Source organism: Petromyzon marinus, chromosome 38 (assembly GCF_048934315.1).
Source record: "Petromyzon marinus isolate PM22_M1 ecotype Great Lakes invasive population chromosome 38, UKy_Petmar_22M1.pri1.0, whole genome shotgun sequence".
Lineage (NCBI taxonomy): Eukaryota > Metazoa > Chordata > Hyperoartia > Petromyzontiformes > Petromyzontidae > Petromyzon > Petromyzon marinus.
Window position 1 is genome coordinate 6,503,482 of NC_133704.1, and position 26,781 is coordinate 6,530,262.

General features: G+C 43.5%; 2 protein-coding genes across 2 annotated transcripts; one reads left to right on the forward strand and one right to left on the reverse strand.

Moving 5' to 3' along the window:
- Nucleotides 1–9,324: 9,324 nt before the first annotated feature.
- On the forward strand, nucleotides 9,325–19,196 carry CFAP119 (cilia and flagella associated protein 119). Its single transcript, XM_032967802.2, has 9 exons — nucleotides 9,325–9,504; nucleotides 12,327–12,358; nucleotides 12,569–12,634; nucleotides 13,392–13,561; nucleotides 13,795–13,865; nucleotides 13,994–14,110; nucleotides 16,953–17,016; nucleotides 17,575–17,700; nucleotides 17,954–19,196. The coding sequence occupies exons 1-9, from the start codon at nucleotides 9,484–9,486 to the stop codon at nucleotides 18,130–18,132; spliced, it is 846 nt and encodes a 281-aa protein (XP_032823693.2). The 5' UTR covers nucleotides 9,325–9,483; the 3' UTR covers nucleotides 18,133–19,196.
- Nucleotides 18,149–25,372, reverse strand: PSPH (phosphoserine phosphatase). The gene is made up of 6 exons (XM_032967804.2): nucleotides 24,872–25,372; nucleotides 21,613–21,787; nucleotides 20,941–21,075; nucleotides 20,287–20,432; nucleotides 19,567–19,715; nucleotides 18,149–19,020 (listed from the first exon to the last, which is right to left on the reverse strand). The coding sequence occupies exons 2-6, from the start codon at nucleotides 21,750–21,752 to the stop codon at nucleotides 18,898–18,900; spliced, it is 693 nt and encodes a 230-aa protein (XP_032823695.1). The 5' UTR covers nucleotides 21,753–21,787; nucleotides 24,872–25,372; the 3' UTR covers nucleotides 18,149–18,897.
- Nucleotides 25,373–26,781: the final 1,409 nt, after the last annotated feature.

Here is a 26,781-nt window from a genome sequence, read left to right on the forward strand (position 1 = left end):
GTAAAGTCACGTAGAAGGAAACAATAACATAATAAAAATATAAAACAATAAAATTCTCACGACAATTTTTATTTTACCAGGTAAGGCCCAGTGAGCTATGTAGCTATTTTTCAGAAGCGACCTGGCCACAGATTATAGCTCAACGAAGTGGCTTTTCATCACTTGGACATTGATAGCAGCTAAAATCACTAAACGCACTTTGATTCTAAATGTGGAGAGAAAACCCCGAGGACTTGGAGAAAAATCCACGAGACCACGGGGAGAAGAGAGAGAGAGAGACACGCAAACTCCAAATATACAGCAGCAGGCGTCAGGTCGGGATTGAACCCACGACCCTCTGCATACCAGGCGAGGGAGTTAACATCTCCTAGCCACCGCTGCTATAAAACTGCTCGGCCATCAGGTGACGGTATTGCACCAAACGGATTTATTTATTTCAATTTCTTTTCTTACGTGTATTTTTATCGTTATGTATTAAAAATGTTATATTTTTGCTAAGTAGTGGAGTTTTTTTGTATTATCTGTGTCCGAAATTGGATAATTGATGTGCAGCGTTGTGGGATGCAATTGCATGAATGACGCTATATATAAAAAAAATGATATTATTGAACTGAAGTTTCCCCTTTTCTACAAGAAAACCATCGCATCCAGCGGCGCTCGTTTTTACACAATGAGCCAGTGGCACGGCGAAGCATCTCGCTTCTGTCTGGTCACACTGACCACAGGCGTTAGGAAGAACTCTTACAGACGTCTCTAACACTAACATACACGTGTGGTAGATGGACATGACATAGGGGAGAAGTGGTCGTCCCAGTCCTGTTACCATGTTTACGTCGCTACCATTTTTACACGCTTCCGTCATTAGGTGTAACTAGCACAGCAAAAATATGCTTATGCTTGTGTTGCCTCCGAAACGTCGTGATTTGATTAACTTTATTTTTTTTTATTTTTACCTACGTGACTTTACCGAAAGAACCAAAGAGTATGGATCATTGCAGTCACGAAAACTTCCAATCTAGAATTAACTCACTCTGCCTGTTGTTGTCGTTGTTGTATCCTCAAATCTTGTAACTCAATTTTAACCCACTTCCCAATGTGATATCGACTGCAAACTTTGTATACTTATGTCATACTGATGACAATACTATATTCAATCATAAAAAATATTTTTTTTTTTAAACAATATTTTTCATATGTTATGTTTCGGCTTGGGTCTAATTGTCCACGGTAAACTGACGTTGGCTGTAAATCCCCAATGTCGCTTACGTTATGGCAAGCTTCGGGGCCAGTTCCTGGAGTCGTGGAATTCTGCCATTACTAGTACATTTCATAAAAGCGTGTTTTAAAAATAAGTTTTTTTTTAAATATTACTTATTCTCAGTTTTTACCCGCTAGCGTCCGGTTCGCACGCTCAACTACCCCGTGAGCGTGAGGATGGTATGCCCGTGGTACGTTCCTGCCTGATGCCCAACTCTCTCCACGGTTTTTTGGAAAATCTTCGGCATCAACTCCGCGACGCTGGTCGTTGATAACGTCAGCGGTTGTGCCGGGGCCAGATTGCGCCACCACCTGAAGAGCGTGTGAAATCTTGCCCGGCTAGCGTCAGATAAATAAGGATTTCGCAAGTGGGATAGCGGACATCTACCGTGGAGATGGAGCGATGAAAGCAGCTGATGTGTAGGTCCCCAGTGCTGGCTTAAGCTAGTGCGGAGCCTGCGGCAAATGTTATAAAGGGACCCTAATTTTTTTTTTAAAAACATTAATATTAAAACACAATGTTGAACTTGCATAGTAAAGTAATTGTATTTTTTCATTTGCTATACAGCCGGTTGATCATAAAAATGGAAGGCAGTATAGTACTATGGTAATAGAGCAAGTGCGGAATCACTCAACCGGAATTGACAGCTTGAAAGCCCTTGAAAGTGCGGGGCCCGGAGCATGTGTAGCTACTTTTGCTCCTCGGATAATCCGGCACTTGGTGGTGCTGGGTGGATTGTTGCATCACAGGATCGTGAGATATGGCAGCGGATTAGGGAAACTTTCGTCCAACAGTGGCCCATGTTTATGATTGACCACTGATAAAAAAAAACATGTCTGTAAACTTGTACTTATCATTGTTCGAGTACGGACAAAATGTAACAGTTCTTATGAAGTATACCAATTTCCATAGAGAAGCAACACTCACATGCTACCCTGCGTATCCCATAGATGCTGTTGATTATGGGCATAAGAAACTTTCACGAAGGTCATATTACATTGCCAGCAACACAGTTGGAATTTATATTTTGCAAAAAATCACATAAGGAACTATTTTTATCCCCCCCCCCCCCCCGACACTCGAATCGGCTTTTCCTATTAACTGTGCCTCAAAATCAAATTGGGGTGCAGTCTAAAAACTTAGAGGTGGGGGGCATGACACGGTCAACGTATAGTGTATAGTGGTGTATAGTAGTGTATAGTGTAGTGTATAGCTAGAGTCTGTGGATAGAAGTGTAGTTTATAGTAGTGTATAGTGTAATAGTGCATAGAAATGTAGAGCTAAACACACTTTAAAACAAAATGGGTAAAATGATTATCTGCTTTTGTCTGTCATGTAATTCTACTCTCTCACCCCCGTATGCTTTTTGGAAAGCCCGTGACCCCCAACGCCCAATTGTACTCTACTAGTATTGAACCAATACTTTTTGGTACTCCGACGCCTCTCCTGAGAAGGTTTCCTGGCGTTTTTGTTGAGAAGTTGGAATTGTGCTCTGGGATGTGTAGACCAAATGGACACATTTCTCTGCTGCGATAACTTTTGCGTTGTTAGTGCTTTTTTTCGTTTTGGTGCCATTTCTTTACAGTGTTTGTTTATTCATTTATGATTTTTTTTTCCCTTGGTAGTAAGGTTTTCATTCGCTTGGTAGTGGCTGTATATGGGATTTGATCCTCATATGTAATTCGTGTAGAGCGTTATGGGATGCTGTTTTAATGAATGACGCGATAATAAAATTTTACTTTTCGACTGATGAAAAGTGATTGAAGCCAACGAACGGGCCTTGGTGCAGTTGTAACTTTTGTAGTGGACACTTTATCCACCAGGTGTCGCTCTACCCACGCTACAGTGCATATAGTACGTCACTTGGATATTGTTGCTTATTAGTATCCACCACAATCTGAGCTTCATCTGCAAATCAAAATTATCCCTTGCCATGTTTTTAAAACGTATTCATCGTGCGTTTTGAAAATGTTAATATGATTAATTGATATATGTTATGACCGATGGCAATAATGATTACTACTACATAGGAATGAGGATTGGAAGAAGTGCAGTGGAATAAGTCTGATCTGGCATTTCAGTTAAGGCATTTGCCAAAATATTGCTCAATAGGATAACGAATCACATAAAAAAACCTGTTAAGGGACATTCAGTGTGGATTTATATCGGGAGAGGTTGTCGTGATCATATCTTTACAGTAAGACAGCTGAAAGAGAAGAGTTGGGTTAAGATTAAATTGGTAGGCCTTAAGTGACTGTGTGCCTTATGATATAAAGTCACGGGCTGTAGGCCACAGTTTCTATTTTTCCGGTAATTCGCTTTTTAATCTATTTAGCTACATTGTCTGCATCTAAAGAATCAAACCTCGTCAAACTGGAGAAATAATTTTGACAACATTTTAGGATGGACTGTAGTTGGGTTATTTGAGCGTCAATACGTTTAAAAGTTGCAACTTTTTTTTATCAGAGGGAAAGTTGACTAATTATGGAGGAGTTTGATCCTCAGACTCTCTGTGAATCAAACAAACATCATACACACATATCAAGGTCTCTGCAATACTGTAAATTGCCTTGTTAAACAAAAAATCCAGTCTTAATGCACCTACGAAGGTCATGTCGATCATGGGTTTCTCTGCTTCATCACCCTGGTCAGTGTGGGTAGGTGAAGTGGAAGGGAGGTTCAGGAATGGTTCTGACGTAAGATGCCACTGATTTTAGACATGACCAGAAATCTAACTGGGGTGGCTCGGTCGATCGCGCCGCGTGCTTCTGTACCACCGTACCACGGCTATTGCCCATCCAGCATGTTTCCTAATTGCAGAATGTGGTGTGAAAATCTGCTTCTGCCGAGTCGAAAATTTAACACTGCCAAGTTGTCTATTCTGAAAATAAGCAGATGATTTTAGATACAAATACAAGCGTGCCTAAAATGAGAATTTGTATCCATGAACTTTTATTTTTAAAAAAATGTCGCCTCCTTCCAAGAAAATTATTTTTGGTCACATCTTGGCCCCCTGACACTCTGGGCCCACGTGCAAAGTACAAATCATCTCTTCTTTTAGTCTCAAAGTCACCGACTAGAACAGGGGTATTAAAAACATTACATTCGTCACGCGTGAGATAAGAAAGAGATAAAGTAATCTATTGATAAAATCACAACTTGGAAGAAATAAACTTTACGATAACAATGTCACAAAACCTGTAAAATCGTCACCTCTGTGAACAAAAACTATTCCAATAAAAAAAAATCTTGATAGCTCCCTCGTCTGAATTTACAAATGCAGTGCTATTTAATTTTATCTACGTTTGAAAAACTTCCACATTTGTAACAAGATAGCGTAATAAATTATTTTATTACGTATGCTTTCACAACCAATAAAAAGTATTCTTTTTTAAACTGACATTGTACCTACACGATCTAACCTAAAATAAGCTAATTGTAAATCATAAATACATGGCTCATAAATGTGATTAATAAGTAATAATACCAGACAAAAAATAATATTACATTTAATATAGGAATTTAGTTTAAAGCCCTTTCTAGTGTGTTTTCATATCATAATTCAACCCCATGAGTCTGTACACGTTGGTTAAATTGAAATGATTCGAAAAGCTTTGTAAACATGGAAACTATGCGAAATGCGCAGTCAGATTTGTCAATCCACTGCTGGATGAAGGCCTCCCAACGCTTTGTGAGCTAAGAGGATTATTTAACCCCACTACACCAAGCAGGTCAGTGTATATTGATGAGAGTGTGATGGGGGAGGATTACAATAAGATAATGAAAAACTTCACTCTGCCGCTCCATCAAGATCTAAATGAACCCCCACGCCCAAGGCTAAAATCGAGGAAACCGTTCTGGATGCGCGCCTCCGTTCTAGCAGCCGAAAATAAAGACACCGCCACCTCGGTGGTCTGAATCATGGGCGGCTATGGACGTGGAAAACAAACAAAAAACATCATTCACGATCCGACGGTGGAAGTACCGGGATTCTCTCTTCCGCGACGACTATGGACTACGCTGAACTGCGCTGGAACACAACACGGCAGATGAGCTGTACACGTTCCATGAATGGAACATCAGAGAATCACCCAACTGCGACTGTGAAGTCTAAACCATCGAGCACATCAACGATTAATGCTCCACTCATGAAAAGCCTGGCGGTATCGCTGAAATCCGCACTGCGTCAACCCCACATCATTGCACGGGATGAGGAACCTTTGCAGCATTTTATTTATGAAGATCATTGAGAAAAAAATAAAAACTGTCGCGTTTCACAATGCCATACGAAAGAAGACAAGAAAAACAGCCGGCGTGGAAAAGAGTAGGCCAAAAACTCCAAAAGGGGTGACTTATCCAGAGCTCTCTCCAGAGGAGACCCTTCTACCAGCAGTGCCGCAAGCAAGCCACTTCAGGGCTGCACATTTACACTTCTAGTTAGGTCATGTGTGGCACTACCGGGCTTGTCGAGTTTATTCGTGCACGTTCCGCACGTAAGTTGTGGGGTGGAGGTTTCTTTATGATGCTAGGAACATCTTGGTATCAAATCACTTCGTGGGTTGTTGCACTCAATGGCCAAAAAAAGGTATAATAAAGTACAAATTTAAATTGTGGAGGGATTTTTTTCCCCACCACACCCCGTGTCACAGTCCAATTGTTATCTCTAGTTGTCTCAGAGATATTAGCCATTAACAGCGTGCTCGAGAAGGCGTGAATTGGGGCAACACAGGCAAGGGGTTAATGGCATTAAACTGGTTAAGGGATGCTTGGTGGACGAGACATTGCTGGAAGGGGTTTTCGCCCATTCCTCAAATTAGTTATTTTTAATGGTTCTCAATTAAACCAAAGCTATATTTTGTTGTGTTAAATCTATCTAAATCACATTTTAGAAACATCAATTTGGACGATTTCGCTCCTCTACATTTCCACATGATAAGCCACTTTCTTGAGCTATTATTTGTGGCCAGGATTGCTTCTGAGAAATAAGTTAACAGCTTAATGGGCTTTACCTGGTAAAATAACCAAAAATTGTTTAGTTTTATTCGTATACATTTGTAGAGACTAACTCGTAGGCAGTAATACTTGGAGGCACTTCTTTTATTGAACGAACACCATCGGGATAATGCACAACTCTACCTGGGTACACACTATTACTGTTGCTAGCCTATACACAACACTACGTGGGTACACACTATTACTGTTGCTACCCTATACACAACACTACGTGGGTACACACTATCACTGTTGCTACCCTATACACAACTCTACCTGGGTACACACTATTACTGTTGCTACCCTATACACAACACTACGTGGGTACACACTATTACTGTTGCTACCCTATACACAACACTACGTGGGTACACACTATTACTGTTGCTACCCTATACACGACACTACGTGGGTACACACTATTACTGTTGCTACCCTATACACACCCTACGTGGGTACACACTATTACTGTTGCTAGCCTATACACAACACTACGTGGGTACACACTGTTACTGTTGCTAGCCTATACACAACACCACGTGGGTACACACTATTACTGTTGCTAGCCTATACACAACACCACGTGGGTACACACTATTACTGTTGCTAGCCTATACACAACACTACGTGGGTACACACTATTACTACCCTATACACAACACCACGTGGGTACACACTATTACTGTTGCTAACCTATACACAACACTACGTGGGTACACACTATTACTGTTGCTACCCTATACACAACACTACGTGGGTACACGCTATCACTGTTGCTACCCTATACACAACACCACGTGGGTACACACTATTACTGTTGCTACCCTATACACAACACCACGTGGGTACACACTATTACTGTTGCTACCCTATACACAACACCACGTGGGTACACACTATTACTGTTGCTACCCTATACGCAACACCACGTGGGTACACACTATTACTGTTGCTACTATATACACACCACGTGGGTACACACTATTACTGTTGCTAGCCTATACACAACACTACGTGGGTACACACTATTACTGTTGCTAGCCTATACACAACACTACGTGGGTACACACTGTCACTGTTGCTAGCCTATACACAACATTACGTGGGTACACACTATCACTGTTGCTAGCCTATACACAACACTACGTGGGTACACACTATTACTACCCTATACACAACACCACGTGGGTACACACTATTACTGTTGCTACCCTATACACAACACTACGTGGGTACACACTATTACTGTTGCTACCCTATACACAACACCACGTGGGTACACACTATTACTGTTGCTACCCTATACACAACACTACGTGGGTACACACTATTACTGTTGCTACCCTATACACAACACCACGTGGGTACACACTATTACTGTTGCTACCCTATACACAACACCACGTGGGTACACACTATCACTGTTGCTACCCTATACACAACACCACATGGGTACACACTATTACTGTTGCTACCCTATACACAACACCACGTGGGTACACACTATTACTGTTGCTACCCTATACACAACACTAACCGCCCAACACTGCCGGCGCTGAACCGAAACAGCCAACAACTATCTAGCAGTTCAGTTCAGTTTATATTGGTATAGCCCTGTAAGCCATTCAGCTCTTGAATCGGGTGCAACCACAACAAACAAACAAAAAAACAAAAAAAAACACGAGCAGCGCTATATCGAGTGAATACGGCAGCGACGATGACGATCTTGAAGATAACGACGATCTTGAAGATCACGACGATATCCCACTCCAGCAAACCGCCCCGAGGTCCCCCAAAGTGGGGGGGGGGGGGGGGCGCCCCTCCTATACCCCCAGCGTGGCCTTGCTCCGCCCCCGGCCACGCCCCCCTTCTGGAACCTACTGACGGGTTCCTGGTGTGCCCCTAGATCCCCGTCTCGTGTCCATCACGTGGCCTGCTGACGTCAGGACTGCCGCAGATCCCCTTTTTCGCCAGCAGCCAGCGCCATGCCACTACACATTCTTTTTTTCAAGTGATTTGTTTGCTTTTCCTATACTTTGCACTTCTTATCGTATTTTTTTGTATTGTTTGTTGTCGTAACGTTCTGTGACCCGCACCCGAGTGGAGATCCGTGAAAGAGAGCTTTGCAGCTCATCGGATTTCTCCGGTATAAATGCAGATTCGTCCCCTCGTTCGTTTCTCATTCCGCTTGTCCCGGGGAGGGTCGCAGCGGCAGTGTGTCGAGTAGGGCGGTCCAGACCTTCCTTTCCCTGGCCACAGACTCTAGCTGTGTGCGTTACTATACACTACACTATACACTACACTATGACACTATACACTACACATTACTACACACACTACACTATACACTACTATACACTACACTATACACTACACTATGACACTATACACTACAGTATACATTACTACACACACTACACTATACACTACACTATAACACTACTGTATACATTACTACATACACTACACTATACACTACTATACACTACACTTTACACTATACTTTACACTACTATACACTACACTATTATACACTACATTATGCACTACTATACACTACACGATACACTACACTATACACTACTATACACTACATTATGCACTACTATACATTACACTACACTGTACACTACACTATACACTACTGCACTATACACTACTACACTATACACTACTATCCACTAAACTATACACTGCTATACACGGACTCTAACTCTACATTACTATACACTACTACACTACACTATACACTACAATATACACTACTATACACTACACTATACACTACTATACACAAACTCTAGCTCTTCCTGGGGAATTCGCAGGCGTTCCCAGGCCAGCCGAGCGGACGTAACCCCGCCCGCGTGTCCAGGTGCCCAGAAAATAAATATCACGAATATTATTTGATCGTAGAAAAATTATGCCGAAGTTTATTTCTTTTTACAAACACACACACAAACACGCAAAAAATCTAGAGGTTTTTTTTGTTTGTTGTAACCCCTCTCATCTGGCAACACGTGGCGACGGGTCGCGAACCCCGTTGCCGTAGCGACGGCGACTCTGGGAGGCGGGGGGCAATTCCAAACGCCCGCCGCGGATTATATTTTGTAGTTTTATTCGACTTAAACCGGCGTGGTTGTGAAGCCGAGGACGCTCCTCGTAGTCGTCGTCTTCGTCGTCCTCGTCGTCAAAGCCGATTAAACGTTAGCACGTGCGTACAACGAGCCTGCACGATGAGTGCAAAAATTAAACAGGTAAAAGAGAGAGAGAGATAAACCCTCGCACTGTATGACGGCCTTTCGCTGCGATGCGCGTTATGTAAGAAAGAGGCCGTGGTGGTTGTGGGAGGGCGGCGGCGATTAAATTTCTCTTTGGGGAGACCGTGCAGCGTTGCGCCCTTTTGCAAAGGTTAAGTTGGACTTGTTTAAAATAAAACTTATTTATTTATAACAAAATTTTTTTAATGTAGCTCTGCCAACTCCAAATCACAGTTGTAAATATAAACCGACATATTATTAGCTCTTTCGGTAAAGTCACGTTGAGAATTTGTATTGTTTTATATATGTTTTTATTATTTTATTGTTTCCCTTCAACGTGACTTTACCGAAAGAGCTAAGAATATGAATTACTGCAGTCACGAAAGCTTTAAATCAAAACATAAACCGACATCTTGTGTACTGTACTTGAGGGGGGGTGGTCCAGATGTCTTGCGACCCCCCCCCTCCTATTTAATTATCTTAAAGTAAATGTATTCGTTTTAAAAGTAAGGTTTATGAAAAAAACAGAAATGAATATGTGAAGGAGCAATTCATTGGTGAGGGAGGGGTGGGGGAGTCACAAGACATCTGGACCACCACCCTGTACCAATTTCAGACCTCGAAAGCTAAGCGGGAATGAGGCTGGATAGCCAGTGGATGGAAGGGCATTGACAGGAAAATATTTTGTTATATATTGTTATGTACATCTATGCTCCCAGGGCCCCCGCCATCACCCCCCCCCCTCCTCTTCCAACTAACCAGCGTGGTGAAGTATGGTCAGGTAACCCTCACAGGTGTTGGGAAGCCTTCAATCCAGCAGTGGATTGGCAAGGGGCTATTTGTACCTGCACGCCACGTTGGTCAGTGTGAAGGTGGTGGGGGGGACATAGACGCTGGGGGCATAGTGCAGTACAACAGTGGATTTTGCTGAACTGCCCACAATGTTGGCAACGGATTTGTACCTTATCGAGCGTCCAAATGTAGGAAATGTGAGACACCGGCTAAGTAACATAGTTTTTGACAACGCGTAGATACTCATTTGAAGAGGGATCTGCTGAAGTGCAAATGAGAATAGCATCGAAGACATTGCATCGTGAGGCATTCGTGAATCGTAGGCGGGTGAGAAGAGGTAAAGGCTTAGCAAGTAGTTTAATAAAGGCGTGGATTCAGTAATACAGACCATCAGGATCAACATTCGTCAGAATTTGGAGCAGCAGGAGAGAGAACGACATTCCAACTGCAGACTGATGGAATCATCTAGATGAGGGTTGAACAACACCTTTTTTTTCCACCACAGACCAAAACCCGGACATTTTTCAGTGAGCGTAGGTACATCATAGCTGTGAAATATATTGCACTCAGATAACGTTTAATACGATATGACCAAGTATCGGTACAAATTAATTCGTTGCCACCCTAACAACTTGCTGGACATATGTGAAAAAGAGCTTTATAGCTCATCGGATTCCTCCAGTCTAATGAAAGATTCTGATTCTACGATGCCGATTTTGGACAGGTAGCAACCGAAAGCTGGATATACTGTACCTGCTTTGCATGATCATTGCTCATCCATTCCTTTGCTTCCCGTGTGTTGTTAAGGATGCATTGCTTTTTTGTTTATTTAGCACTAGCTTGTTTGCCCGTCCTCTGACGAAAGCTGTAATTTTTGCGCAAAAAATTGAGCAGAGTTTCATCTTGTGTGTAAATTTAATGGCAGTGAATCTTGCACGAAAGAAAGTATGTCATCAAACACGTCGCTGCAGTTCACTGTAGCACTATTAATGGCAGTGATGCTTGCACAAAAGTATGTCATAAAACAACTTAATGTCATTGTAGCACTGTATATAACTGACCTTCAATTTGTTCAAATTCACTGCTCTGATACTTTATTCTCTTCTGCTTTCGGTCTCTGGGGTTGAAATAAATTGGAATTCGATAACAATATCTGGAAAATCACCGAGAAATATCTATTTTACCATAACGTAGAAGCATGCTTTCCTTTTGTCTCAAGTGCTGAAGAAAGAAAAACACCATATCCACTTTGTTGCAGTGTAGAATTATTTATTAGATTTACTTTCAATGAAGAAACGTCAAACTTATAGCGAATTTCCGAAAAAACATTTTCTGCCCGAGCTTCTGCGTGAGTGTAAAAATCCACCCGTTCATGAATATTAATGACGAGGGGGGGGGGGCATGTGGAGTGACGTCACACGCGTTACACACATTCTTGGCTCATTATAGTAGTAAATCCCAACAAAGGACCAGACCCTTGGCAGGAGAGCGGTTAATGACGAATTCATTGGGTCTACGGCTTATGCAGCAAAATCAATTGCCATTCGACTGGTTGTTCGATACAAATTGAGGCGTCATGTACTTACAATACTTAGAACCAGTTTGATAAACTAATTTAAATTGGTAGAGGTGGGTTACCAATACTTATCCCCCTCCAAACTCCAATGTTACTGAATAGAGTTTAACCATGCTGCTGCTGGCTTCAAACTCACATCACACAGGCAGTAAAGAAACCTGCCCATGATTTAATTGAAACAATGAGTGCTACATTGGTTTAAATATCAAGTCACATTAGATGTTCTTATATGAGAATACAGGGTGTAGAGGTGGCACAGTGGTTGGCACACCTGCAGTGTAAATCTGAATACCTGAGTTAGATTGTTGGCCACGGACAACAGGGACGAGCGATGTCTGAATTGATCCTGGGCCCCTCACACACCTTCAACTCACGCTGACCAGCATGGGGAAGTATGGTCAAATAATGTCCATGAGAATGCACTAATTGTGTTTCTTTTCTTCATGTTAAGCCAAAGAAGCACAAAGCTCGCATTTGCTTATGGTAAGTCTTTTCTCAAAATAACGCATGTTTCATAAGTGAAGAATACATTTTGATATTTCAGACCTGACTCTGTTCATGCTATAGTTGACGGATACCCACTGTAGCTGTGACTGCAATAGCATGTTTCTTGTGATTTGCTTATCAACAATATATACATTGTTAATTGGAGCTGCTATTATATGCAGTGTGATTCTCTTCTGCTCTCACCAGGGCCGACTTGACCGTGAATAACATGGACCTTTTGGAGCAAGCGGTGACAGCCCATCAGTTACGCGAGTAAGCCTTTCTTTCCACATTGCTGTGTGAGATAATCATTGTGTGTTGCCCTGCCCAAGGCTGAAACGACAGAAGTATTTCTGTGCTTAGCTACTATCACGCTTGGAAATGTGATGACATACAATTTGACCTGCTAGCAAGTAGGGCAATTTATTCACCAGTTGTATTGACCAATAACATCATTCAAACTTCGATTTAAAGCTTTCGTGACTGCAGGGATTCATATTCTTGGTTCTTTCGGTAAAGTCACGTAGAAGGGAAATAATAAAATAATAAAAATTTAACTATATAATTCTCACAGGGAAATAATAAAATAATACAGATAAAACTATAAAATTCTCACGACGTTTTGATTGCAACACAAGCAATCATGATCAGGTGTGAGAATTGTATTGTTTTATCCGTATTATTTTATTATTTCCCTTCTACGTGACTTTACCGAAAGAACCAATAATATAATTTAAATTGTTAAGACAGTAGAGTACGTGGGTTTGTGCAAGACAAGTCACTTGAATGGATGATGCATGATGGGTTTTTGTTAGTTATAGTGGCAGACAAGGACTGGGACGTGTCCAATTGCGTCCACCAAAAAGATAAAGCGTTGAAATCAGCTCGTGTGCAGGTCCTCGATGGTTTGTTACATCATGAGAGATGGCGACGACTTGGGGAGGCTTTTATACAGCAGCGGATTACAACTGCTGATGATGCTGAATGCACGTGGCATGATACCAATTTTTTTTGGGATACACTTCCACAGGACACTGTCAAATGTCCTAGGTCTGAGGCAGCACATGGATGAAGAGAGGACCCAAGTTGAGTTGGATTTGTATTTCTACACGGTGCAGTTTGCACGTGAGCACAACTTTAACAAGGAACAAACGTCCGTTTTGTTCACAATAGTCAAGCGGACACATGAGGTCTGCACTGGTGAGTCCACATTTTTTTCTACTTGGACCAAAACACACTTATTGCAACGTACATTTCTTGGTGCTTATGTAACCACCAGTCTTTTTTTAGAAACACATTGGTCTTGTTCACTATGAAGAGTTAACACGATAGTTATGGACCTTAGTTCTGTACACACCTTTTTGAAATGAATGACCCATTTGTTGGAAGCTGCGATTCATTTTTTTATTAAGTTACGTAATTTCAATTTTCAGAGACTCCACTGGGGAATTTGGAGCAGTGCTTCTCATACTTCAGGGAGCTCGTGTTATGCCATGCAGTCAGAGTAAGCCTTATTCTTGACGCTGTGTTCTTCCAGTAATTGAGCACCCCTAAAGATTGAACGCTTATTCATTAAACGTTTGGTCCCAAAATAACAGCATAAATTAACCATCGTTCCACGTTTTCTTACAGAGACCTCCATTTAGCATCGATTTATTCAATGCCGAAGAGGTGAAACTGATCATGGATTATGTTGTAAACACTTACTTTCGACACTATAAACTCTACAAGTATGTCTTCACCCCAACGGTAAGCTGCAAAATAAAATGCATCGATTGGTTGAAAATATTGATTTAAAGCTTTCGTGACTGCAGGGATTCGTATTCTTGGTTCTTTCGGTAAAGTCACGTAGAAGGGAAACAATAAAATAATAAAAATATAAAACAATAAAATTATCACGACGTTTCGACTGCAACACAAGCAATCGTCATCAGGTGTGAAAATCACAGCAAGAAAATTAGAAAAAAGTGGCGTTTTTTTTTTAAACGTTAGCACCACGGAGAGCGATTTGGCAGTTATTCAGATGGACGAGTTCATCTATGTTTGGAAAAGAGGAGGGGGGAGACAAAAATAATGGATGCGGTCTGAAAGCCACCATAAGCGTGAACAATCAATTAAGACCCGAAATGGTTTATCAAATCCTTTCAATGATTGCTAAGCCAGAATCATCTTCTCGGCAGAAATTGTCTCTGTGTTTGTATATGTGGATGGCCTCATGAACGAATCTCTCATGGTAGCCAGATGGCTTGCAAAGAACCTCTGTCTTGGAGAAGTCAATGTCATGTGAGCCTACTGAATTATAACAGTGATCTGCCACGGCCGAGGTGTTGGTCCCACCGTGTTTTAGGTCTGCTTTGTGTTCACGAATGCAGTCCGAGACATGTCGTGTGGTGTCTCCAATGTAACTACTACCACAGAGGCAACTTAGTTTGTAGACGCCAGGGTACTGTATGTCCGGAATCACATCTTTTACAGACGGAACCAGATCACGGATTTTATGTAATGCGTTGAATCGGACCTGGATCTTGTGTTTATTCAAGATTTTGGAGATCTTGTTTGTGATCCCCGCAATGTAGGGTAAAGTGATGGTCTTGAAAGGCTCAAGAGGGTCCTTCTTCATGGTAGGAGTGATAGCTTTGCAGATTGTGTAGTCCTAATAAAAAAGAGACCTGATGGTTCAATGAGCCACTCTGTCTACAGGAAAGCTACCCATACAGATGCTTACCTGAAACCGGATTCCCACCACCATCCATCCCAGAAGAATTCCCTCATCAAGACTCTGCACCATAGAGCCCAATGCATATCTGACCAGGAACACATAGCCAGTGAACTCAAGTATGTACACCAAGCTCTTAAGGCTAATGGTTACTCCGACTACACAATCTGCAAAGCTATCACTCCTACCATGAAGAAGGACCCTCTTGAGGAGCCTTTCACTTTACCCTACATTGCGGGGATCACAAAAAAGATCTCCAAAATCTTGAATAAACACAAGATCCAGGTCCGATTCAACGCATTACATAAAATCCGTGATCTGGTTCCGTCTGTAAAAGATGTGATTCCGGACATACAGTACCCTGGCATCTACAAACTAAGTTGCCTCTATGTAGTACATTGGAGAAACCAAACGACATGTCTCGGACCGCATTCGTGAACACAAAGCAGACCTAAAACACGGTAGGACTAACACCTCGGCCGTGGCAGATCACTGTTATAATTCAGTAGGCTCACATGACATTGACTTCTCCAAGACAGAGGTTCTTTGCAAGCCATCTGGCTACCATGAGAGATTAGTTCATGAGGCTATCCACATATACAAACACAGAGACAATTTCAACCGAGAAGATGGATTCTGGCTTAGCAATCATTGGAAGGATTTGATAAACCATTTCGGGTCTTAATTTATTGTTCACGCTTAAGGTGGCTTTCAGACTGCATCCATTATTTTCGTCTCCCCCCTCCTCTTTTCTGAACATAAGATGGACTCGTCCATCTGAACAAACTGCCAAATCGCTCTCCGTGGTGCTAACATTAAACAAAAACTCCACTTTTTTTCAAAATTTCTTGCTGTGGTTTTCACACCTGATGACGATTGCTTGTGTTGCAGTCGAAACGTCGTGAGAATTTATTGTTTTATATTTTTATTATTTTATTGTTTCCCTTCTACGTGACTTTACCGAAAGAACCAAGAATATGGTTGAAAATATGTAAAAACTAGCGGGAAATATCCAGCGTTGCCCGGGGGCAAAATATATTTTAAAACTTCTGAAAACTTAAAAACATAACATATACAAATGAAAAGAAAACTTTGATCATTACGTCATTAATTAAAAATAAAATGAAAGCCGACGCGCGGTGGAAAAAAAAACTTAACGCTCGCGCGCCAGAGATTCGATTCTTTAAATCGCGCAAAGCAATCGAAGGTTGTAGATTTCTTTAGAATCTGCCTATTCCCGTTTAATCGATACCACACTCACCGGTTATCGATTTTCGCCAGCCCTGTATGTGGGTTGACGCCACACACTTCGTGGTCATTCCCCCCCCCCACCCAAAAAAAATACAAAAGTCTATTTATATACTTTTTGCATTGTGTACAGTCTGGAAGCTACCCACATGCCAAATTTCAAATTTGTTGCATGTTGGGAAGTATGCTTAACATTTCAAACAGACACACTTTTACAAATGTCCCTTTTATATATATAGACGAGGGGGTGGGTGACAGCACCACGCCCGGCCGCCTTTGTCTCCCCAGTGGCGATGTTTACACACCACAGCAGTTACTGGTTTGAGGCTGAGTCGACCTAGGGGAGGCCCAGGACCGGTTGAAATAATCGTCACCGGTGGTGGCCGTGAGTGGGAATCAAACGCGGGTCACATGACAGATTTGACGTCACATCTCACTTGCCGTGCAAAAAAATATATGCATTATTGAGCTCCCCCCCACCAATATAGTCTGGAAAGTACCCACATGGCAAATTTCAAGTTTGTTGCATGTCGGGAAGTACGCGAAACATTTTGAATAGACATAATCACAACTTTGCCTTTTATATATATTGAGATGTCTGAATGTTTACACGTAACTTTTGTGCAGGTGCGTTTAGATTTATCGATCTCGTACACGGGCCTGGATGAAGAATCCCCATCCTCTCCAGACGGTAAGTTTCCTTTATTTTGGAATGGCCTACATTCCTCATCGGTCAGTCTATCCACTGCTCAATACACCCACCCACATGCTACACGAGTGTTGTCCATGTTCCCTGATTGAGATGTGTCCCACTCAAGCCCACTTACATAAGTCAGTTCCTCCGATTTGAGATTTGTTCTCAAATCCATGTGTTCCTGTCTCTCCATTACTGCTTTACACACACACACACACACGAGCTTTAACTGGGTCAGTTAATATTTTACCAAACGGCATTTTTCTTTCGAATTTGTAATTGATGAGGAAACCCATCACAGCATAAAACGTAATTCAGGCTGGAATAAAATACATTTAACAACACACAAAGGTGTGCGCACTGCATTTACAAAGCTCGTAGACTATTCTGGTTGGTGGTATAAATGATAAAATGGCCACACATTCAGTTCTTTTGAGCTGGTGGTCTGGATAATGGTGGGAGCTTTTGTACATGCAATGCACACGTGTGTTGTTAAATGTAGCACAATTACTGTAAAGTAATAATACGTGACTTGTTGCTTTGTTTTGATAAAAGCGGATGCCAATGAAGGGGGTGACAATGAAGGGGACAAAGTAAGCCAAGACACGGGCTGTATGGAACAAGGGCCTCCAGCTGTCATTGCCAATGAAGTTCCCGAACAACCTGCATCCTCTGTAGAAGGTAAAACATGTCCGTTGCTGTTGGTTGGTCCGTTACAGCTTTCATACAAAGCGCATTAACGCAGATGGGAAACCTGCACCGCAAGTGATTTCGCCACAGCTAATCTTACAGTGAACGCCAGATGGCTGAATTGCTGCATTTGTGCCAGACTGCCAGACTGTCATGTCGCCACAATCAAGTTTTAGTTCATGGCCAATACGCATATAATCTGTGCACTGTATTACGTGTGTGTGTGTGTGCGCGTCGGGTTTAGAGGAAAAGACTGATCTGAAGAGCTACATTCAGCAGGAGCTCTCAGCACAGCTTTCCCATGTGCATGCCACCATCGCCGAACAGATGAAGCAGAGCGAACAGCAGTTGGCTGAAAGGCTCGCCAGCATCGAAGGGCGCAATTCCAGCGGCAAGAATTCCAGCAAGAGCAATAGAAAATGACAGACTCGGTGAATAATAGTGTTTCTCAATGAAATTTTATCATCGTTTATGACACTGAGAGAACATAAGTGCTGCATTTGTTTGTTTTTCATTCCACACGTGTACATAAGGTGTACGTAGAGGGTTATAATTTCACAAATGAAATGTAATCAATAATAGCTTAAAATGCATTTAGATAGATTATTTAACTTCAAGAAACCAATATTGGGGACAGAGGAGACTTTGCAAATGATATTTTCAAGTCATACATGAAAAAGCAAATGTAAACCACAATACGTAACATCATATTAAAATGCAACAGTTGTAAAATAACATTTTAACAGAATTCTCATACCCTGTGCTTAAGGGAAATCAATACAAGAACCCTTATTTTAGAAAATATCCCCCCCCCCCTTCTTGAAATATCTAAAAACTACTTTTAAATATTTTTCAAAAGTTTCTTTACAAAATCATGATGATTCTTGTCATCATTACACAAATGCGTAAACATGCAGCAATGTATCCATTAGTAAGCAGTTGCTATGCACCATATACCAACACTGGCCATTACCACAATTAGGACATACTAAACATATGCTATTGCATTTGTAAATTAAAATTGGTTCCACATTTAAAAAGCATTAATGTGTTTTATTCCATCAATACAGTACATTTTCAGTAATTGCCATTGAACATATAAGGTCGCTTGTATAGATTGCCACCTCTATTCCTGCTTAGATTTACTAAACTGAGCACTAGACACACAGTCGATCAGACCAAAAGCTTCTAGATACAGCCGTTTGCAGATTCCAGCTCATGCAAAAGCTCGTGGAAGCTGGTGACAAACCACTTGGAGTTTTCCTGAACTTGGGATCGAACTGCATTCCCTCCGAAGCCAATGAATGCATCCTGGGGCCACAGAAAAGGAAAAGCTCGTCAATGAGTATATGATATTTTAGTAAATTATAGGTTGCATGGAATGTATAAAAAGGTTGCAAACTTAAACATGCATAGGAGGTGCAAGTTTTTATGAACACAGAAACGAAATTCCATGGTTGAATAAATGTGTTTTGAAGAATAATACACATCATACGTTGTGGAAAATCATGGGTAATAGCATATATCAGCCAAAACTCTGTTTATGTGTCTCCACATACAGATAGAATATTTTCTGTAATTTGCCAATTGGCTTTCCAGGCTAATATAATTATCCAACAGCATTTGTTTCAGCAAGCAAACTCTGGACCCGTTTTTTTTATTTTCTGGGTCTCAACAGCAGTCATGCTTGTTAAATCCTGATGGGTTGGCAGATGTCATTGGCAAAAGCGTCTAAACGATGGGGCCCTGTTGGACGCAAAACGGCAACATTGTATATCAACTCGTTGCATCGGTGTGGACCATCATGGGTAAAACAGACTAAGGTGTAGCAACAGGTGAAAATAAATGTACACTCACAGCTGGTGGACAAGCTTCCATATCTGTGGCTCCATCACCAATCATGACTACTTGCTTGTAGCCGTACTTTGCCTTGATTGCTGCAATTACTTTGCCCTTCCCTCCCGACTCGGATGTCAGCTGAGATTCATCAAAGCCGGCATATTCGCCTACCAAACAAAACATCACTTGAATGTTATATCAACAACTTTGCATTATAGCACATGTACATTTACAGCCCCTTTTGTCCATTGCAATATGGTCTCCCCACGCTGTGCAGGTCATGCGAGTTTTTTTTTATTATACTTTATCACGCTTGTCAGCACTAACAATACAGTGCATTTTGCTGCACTTCCCCTCTGCTGTTCAGCACCTCGCCCCACAGAAACTTACAGCACATTTTAATGTTTAGTGGTTGCCCATCCAAACACTCCAGGCACAACCCTGCTATACTTTTTGAGATCTAACTGGATCCGACACATTCTGGGCAATTCGGTCATTGGTATTATTTCCACGTGACACATTTTTTAACAATTATGTTTGGTTTGCCGTCCTTCCCCCACACCTCCGATGAAGCAACGGTTGACTACGTACGGTGCGAAAGAAGTTCAACATACATACATGTGTTCCATATAGAAATATCGCATGGACAACAGGTTGGTCAGTCTGGCAAAGACGTGTCAGCGAGAACAGGTTATCCAAATACGACACACTGCTCGGCAGTCTTTCTTTAGAACCCACCGTTATAAAAGAACGAGAGTCGGTTGGCATAGATGTCTTCCGGTGGGATGGAGAGCTCTTGGCCCACAATCTCCACCAAGCAGCGGAATCCGCCAGACACGAGAAATATGTGGGCCCCTCGCCGCTGTAAGCAAGACACGAGCTCCCTGCTCCGCATACAAGAAAACCATGAGGACTGTGTGTTAGGCTTATTTTAAGTGCATTCAAGTATGAAAGTAATGGTAATGCTCTGCTTGCAAGAAAAAAAGTGATCTAATAAATCTCCCCGGTGTGATTTCGAGTTTGTACAATACGCGGTACAACCCAAAATAACACATTGCAGAACTATACAGCACGACGGTGAAAACCAATGCAGTTGCTATGAATAAGCAACCCAGAGTGTGTTAAGAGCCCAGCCTGTTAACAGGAATTAATTTCACACTGAATATTCGCCGGGTCGCTGGCAAACTGGAGGAGGCATTGAACTCGGATCCACAGCCATAGAGGTACACTGGATGTGCTGTAAGTGGTGTTGGGACATTTTCACGAAAAGACCCAGGGATGCAATTAAGCCCTGCCTATTAACAAGTAACATAACTCTCACACTGCATGGGTTACACATGTTACTACTGCCTGTAAGCAAACACGGATTGAATGCCTGAAGCTCGTCCTCACCGTATTCCAGGTGTGAGTTGTGGGGGCTTCACTTGCAGCAACTCCGCTATCTGATCGCAGGTTGGCCGGATGATGTTCAGCCGTTCCCTCAGGGCAGTGCGGAAGGACACACCACCTCCCATGGCCCGTTTTGTCCTGCAATGTGAGAACACAGGACGAACACACCAAAGATTGACTGACAATAGTGGTGGTGGTGGTGCCAGGCAGGCAGGTAGCCTACAGGGTTAATTTAAAACTGAGAATGCATACGTGACCTGTTCATGTTTAAAGATCAAATTGCAGTGCAGTATACAGATAATAACGTGGGGTGGAGCAGTGGTGCGGTGGTTTCATGCACGGTGCGATGAACCCGGCGATCAGAGTTCACTTTCTGGTCACGGATTATATTGGTGGTGAGTGATATCTGAACCGCGGGTTGAAGGATGGGGGCTCCCATCCTTCAACCCGCGCTTGACCAGCATGATGAAGTATGGTTAAACAATCCCCATGTCAGACACGGTACAAGGGAAGCCTTCATCCAGCAATGCATTCACAAAGGGCTGTAAGAGTAATACAAACAATTAAGTGTGGATATGCGTAATCTTTGAACTTCTGACTGAGGTTGCATAATCTGTGGAATGCCGTGGGACTCTCCCCCCCCCTCCTCCCCCACGTGCCCCAGGCCACACGTACCACTCCGTGACCTCGTCGCCGACTCCGCAAAACTTGGCGAGCTCGTCAATGCCCTCGTCCGTGATGACAGTGCTGTCCACATCGAAGCACACGGCGTCGGCCCCGCGCAGGATGGCCTTTGTCTCGTACAGCGTCGACATCTCGTCGTCTTCGGAGTTTCGCCGCCCAAGGCACACTGAAAAAAATGACGTCGTCTGTAACAAAGATAAAGACCCCCCCCCCCCCCCCGTATAGCCTTCACAGACTGTTGGGGCAAGTGCTGTTAGCGAGTACCTATGAAGCCCGGAGTGGCACACGAAGGGATGGGATGGCCAAGCAGCACGCCTTGGCTGCCTTTTGTCTCCTCAGTGGCGACGTTTACACATCGCACCAGGTATTAATGTGAGGCCGAGTCGACCTAGGGGAGGCTCAGGACCGGTTCAGATATTCGTCACTGGTGTTGGCCGTGAGCGGGAATCGAACTTGGGGGTGCCAGGGTCAAAGCGCAGCGGGGAGACGCCAGGTTGTTTTTCCACTGCAGAAGCCGAGCCGTGACACCGACTACTTTGCATGCAAATTTTGATTCAAAGCTTTTGTGACTGCAGTAATTCATATTCTTAGTTTTTTCGGTAAAGTAACGTTGAAGGGAAACAACAAAATAATAAAATATATATAAAACAATAAAAAAATTCTCACGACGTTTCGACCATAACTCAAACGGTCGTCTTCAGGTGTATTGGTTTGCATAAAAAAACATTTTGCGCCGTTTAAAAATAAATTTATGCAAAGCAACACACCTGAAGACGACCGTTTGAGTTATGGTCGAAACGTGAGAATTTTTTTATTGTTTTATATATATTTTATTATTTTGTTGTTTCCCTTCAACGTGACTTTACCGAAAAAACTAAGGATATACTTTGCATGCAATTAACAATTTGAGACCCGTGTAGATGCTGATGAGGTGATGCTGTGTTCTCACAGAGTTGCGGACTTAACGTCACAAAAAATGAATGGGCCATTATCAGCCCCCCCCACCACCACCATCCCTGGCCCTGCTTGGCCCGAAGCCACATTCAGATACGAGACCAGCATATCTGTTTGGTTTTTGCTTGGTTTGGCAGATAACCAATGGAGCACAACCTGTACTGTGAAGCCCCCCCCCCCCCCGCGTCGGCTCGGATGTGCCAGTGGGAGTCCGGGAATGTTTGTGTGGTTGGCATGGGACTCCGGTGCAAGGAGTGAAATGGGCCCTCCCCTGTCCAATCCTCCACCCCCCCCCCCTCTTCATAGCCTTGTAACCTGTTGCCCCCCCCCCCTTGCTAGCAGCCCCCTGCGGTAGCTACATCGCCTGCACACCCACCTGAGTTTGATTCCCGGCCACGGCTAACATCACTAACATCGCTAACATCAGTGGCAGTTACTACCTAAACTGGTTTACTTCCATCTCTCCTCTCCTTTCATCAACCCGCATTGACCAGCATGGTGAAGTATGACCAACAACAACAACCGCCATTCGCCACTAAGTGGCTGTGACGTCACCACGACGCTTGTGCCAGGCCATGTGCACCTTGAGGCCACGTGAAGTGTCGAACGCCCGCTGGCAGGAGGTCACGGGGCAGACCCAAGTGCCACGGGTCGACTGACTGAGATGACTGAGATGACTGGCTGATGCACCACCTGTGCCCCCTACTATGCCATCTGGCTGTGCTTTAGCCACCCGGCGCTCCGCTCGTTGTTGTGAGCGTCGCTCCTCCGCCCTCCGTTATTGTTGGAGGGCGACTGCCTCCAACTGGCCAGTAGCAGCGTCCTTCACGAACCTCCTCCACAAAGGCCGATCTTGACACCGCTGGTACCGGTCATCGGCAAGTCCACTCAGCTCCACGTCCTCCTGTACCACATCACTCCATCTCTTCTCTAGCCCGTGCCACGCCCGTTTAGCCCCCTCGATCCGGCCGAACAAAAGCTGCTTAGGCATGCGGTGGCTGGGCATGCGGGCTACATGACCCAGCCATCGCAGCCTTGCCCGCCGGAGGAGCTCAAAGTATGACCAAACAACCCACATGACCGACATGGCATAGGTGGAGGCCTTCATCCAGCAGTGGATTGACAAATAACCTGTAATTATGTTGTACGTATTTGAAGTTAAATTAGTTTTAAAATAATCAGTGCCGACTACTTATGCATGTATTTAAAAAAAAAACGATTTTAGGTCTTATTCCCACATATCAATTTACCTATCATGAAAGTATGTTCAATTTTGCATATCGATCGCGAACATTTAAACTCGTTAAAATGCACGACACGGATAACAGCCGTGCAGTATTTTCCCGAGCTCAACCCGAGTGAAATTATAAGCCCTGGGTTGAAACGCCACTCTTGGCAATCACAGCAAAACAATCAAACGGCGTGGAAATCCTCCAGAAACGTCTCGCACCAAACGCGTACCGACGTGCCGGGCGAAGCGTAAAGTTAAATTTTGAAATTCGGTTCTGAAATGCGATTTAAACTCACGGCGTTCCATTGCACGTGGGAGCGGTGGCGCAACGGTTAGCGCGCTGCGCTCTCGGCTACCCCGGCGGTCCACGAGTTCGATTCCCGCTCACGGCCACCGGTGACGATTATCCGAAAACCGGTTCGTGGGCCTCCACAGTGCAGTACCCTGGTGCTGTGTGTAGTAAACATCGCCGGTCGAGAGACAAAGGCGGTCGGGCGTGGTGCTGGCCACCCACCCACCTCCCTCGTGTGCCGTGCCGGCCTTCATAGGTGCAACTCGCCAACAGCGCTTGCCCCAACAACTCCGTGACAATCTCAGCTTGTTTAGGACGCCTTACACGTGTCAAGCCGGGTACAGTCTACTTACTGGGTTGAAAGAGCCCGACAATTTCACCACACATTGCGTCGAACGTTTAGGAAACATCAGCCGGTGAATAAGAAAGAGTTCTTTTTTTCGGATTGCGTGATGCGAATTCTAATGATGTTCTGGAAAGACGAGGGCATTGCTAACTCCGGCACAAAGGTTTCGTGATGAATATCGGACCCCCCCCCCTTCCACCTGTCCCCATCACCAATCAACCAAAGTAAGCTTCCAATTAACGTAATCAAACAGCGGTCAATCCACTGCTAGATGAAGCATCCCCAAATAGCCTACGATTTATGCCATGTAATCATCATCACCATCATCGTTCAACTTCGCAACAAACTAACAATGTGCACGATTAAATGTATAACATATACTGTACAGTATAAACATCTGAGCGAGATGTTGTAACTCAGTACTTACACTGAACCGCAGCGTGGTGATCGGCGTAATGCGTCTTGTCAGCTGATGTGCCAACCCCGAACCAATGCGAAACTGGACTCTCTCTCTCTCTTTATATACACACACACCGCGCCGTATCTCTGGACGAGCAATAAAATAAAAACACTAAATAAATAAATATCGCGGCAATAAATACCTATCAGCGTTAAAAAAAATAAAGTGCAAATGATAAACGCGGACGACACCACCCCACCCGCAAGAGCAAGCAGCTCCGTTGCAATATAAATTAAATGCGAACGAACAGTAAATTTATTTTTCCTTCCCCCTCCCTCCCTCCCTTCGTTTCCTTCTCTTTGCTCAGCACGTGAATGACGACAGCCCGCAGCAGCAGCAGCAGCTCAGCCGGCGCGTTGTCATCGCGAGTTGCACGTGGGGGGGGGGGGGTGGCTGTGGTGGTGATGGTGAAGGATTTAAAGCGGCGTTGCGTTTGCGTGCGAGGGAGGCAAGCGAAAGCGGGAACCGCGGCCAACGCGACGGCATTTATAGCCTCGCCCACAGCGCACTGCCATTGGGTCTCATCCACGTGGTGGTGGGGGGCCCCGCCACGTGTGGGGTGGGTGGGGTGGGTGGCGAGAGCCGCGCCGGGTGTTACATCAGCGGGGCCGGTTTGGCCAATGGGAAGGCGAGGAAACTGCGGGGCTTGTGACGACGGTTCACGTGGCCGGCGCGTGGTGCTGCCCCCCCACCACCACCAACTCTCTCTACCACCAGGTTCGGGCTGCGCTGCTGCTGCTGTAACAACAGCCGAGCAGGGGAGGGCGCAAGTGGCGCAAGTGAGCGAAAAAAAAAGAAAACCACCACCCCAAAAAAGTTAATGAGCCCTCCTTTGCCGGTAATGAATTGTGATAATAGTTACTCTTTTGGTTCTGTTCGGTGAAGTCACGTAGGTAAACGAAAAATGGATGACGACGTTTCGATCGCAACAGCAAGCGACCGTCTTCAGGTGAAAGTATAATAGTTATGATAATAGGGTTTTTTCCCCTTTCTGGCAATAAGACAGGCGTTGAAATTTTAAAACACCAAAGTGAAATCTTTGCAAGGAATCGTGTCTGCGGTGACCACATAGACTTGCGGTGAACGTGCAAACAAAAAGTTTGAATGCGTTCGTATCTAGAATATGTATTTATCTTCTTTGGTTCTTTCGGTAAAGTCACGTAGAATGAGAATAAAATAATAAAATAACACAAATTCTCACGACGTTTCGGCCACAACGCAAGCGTCGTGAGAATTTGATTGTGTTATTTTTATTATTTTATTCTCATTCTACGTGACTTTACCGAAAGAACCAAAGAAGATGAATTCTTGCAGTCACGAAAGCTTTAAATCGAAATATGTATTTATATTTGCTTTGACTTTTCGTGACTGCAGGAATTCGTATTCTTTGGGTCTTTCGGTAAAGTCACGTGGATAGGTAAAAAAATAGGAAAATTAACAAAAGTAACAAAAAAATTACGACGTTTCAATCGCGACACAAGCGACCGTCATCAGGTGGAATAAATAAAATCGTTGTGACGGTCGCTTGTGTTGCGATCGAAACGTCGTAGTTTTTTTTATAATTGTATTACTTTTTTAACCTATCTACATGACTTTACCGAAAGACCCAAATATCATATTTATATCGGAGGTATCCGATGAGCTATCAAACTCTTTTTTTTCACAGATGTCTAGTAAATAAATAAGTTAAATATCCGGGCGGCCCCACGAGTCCCACCGTCCCCCACCCGCTCACCCAGAATTCATGAAAATTATTTAACAAAACAAAACAAAATTGGTGCGCATCAAATTCGACCTCGGATTCTTATCGTCGCCAGCAACATGGTCAATCCACTGCTGGATGGAAGGCCTCGCAAAGCTCCCGGCCAACCTCGCAC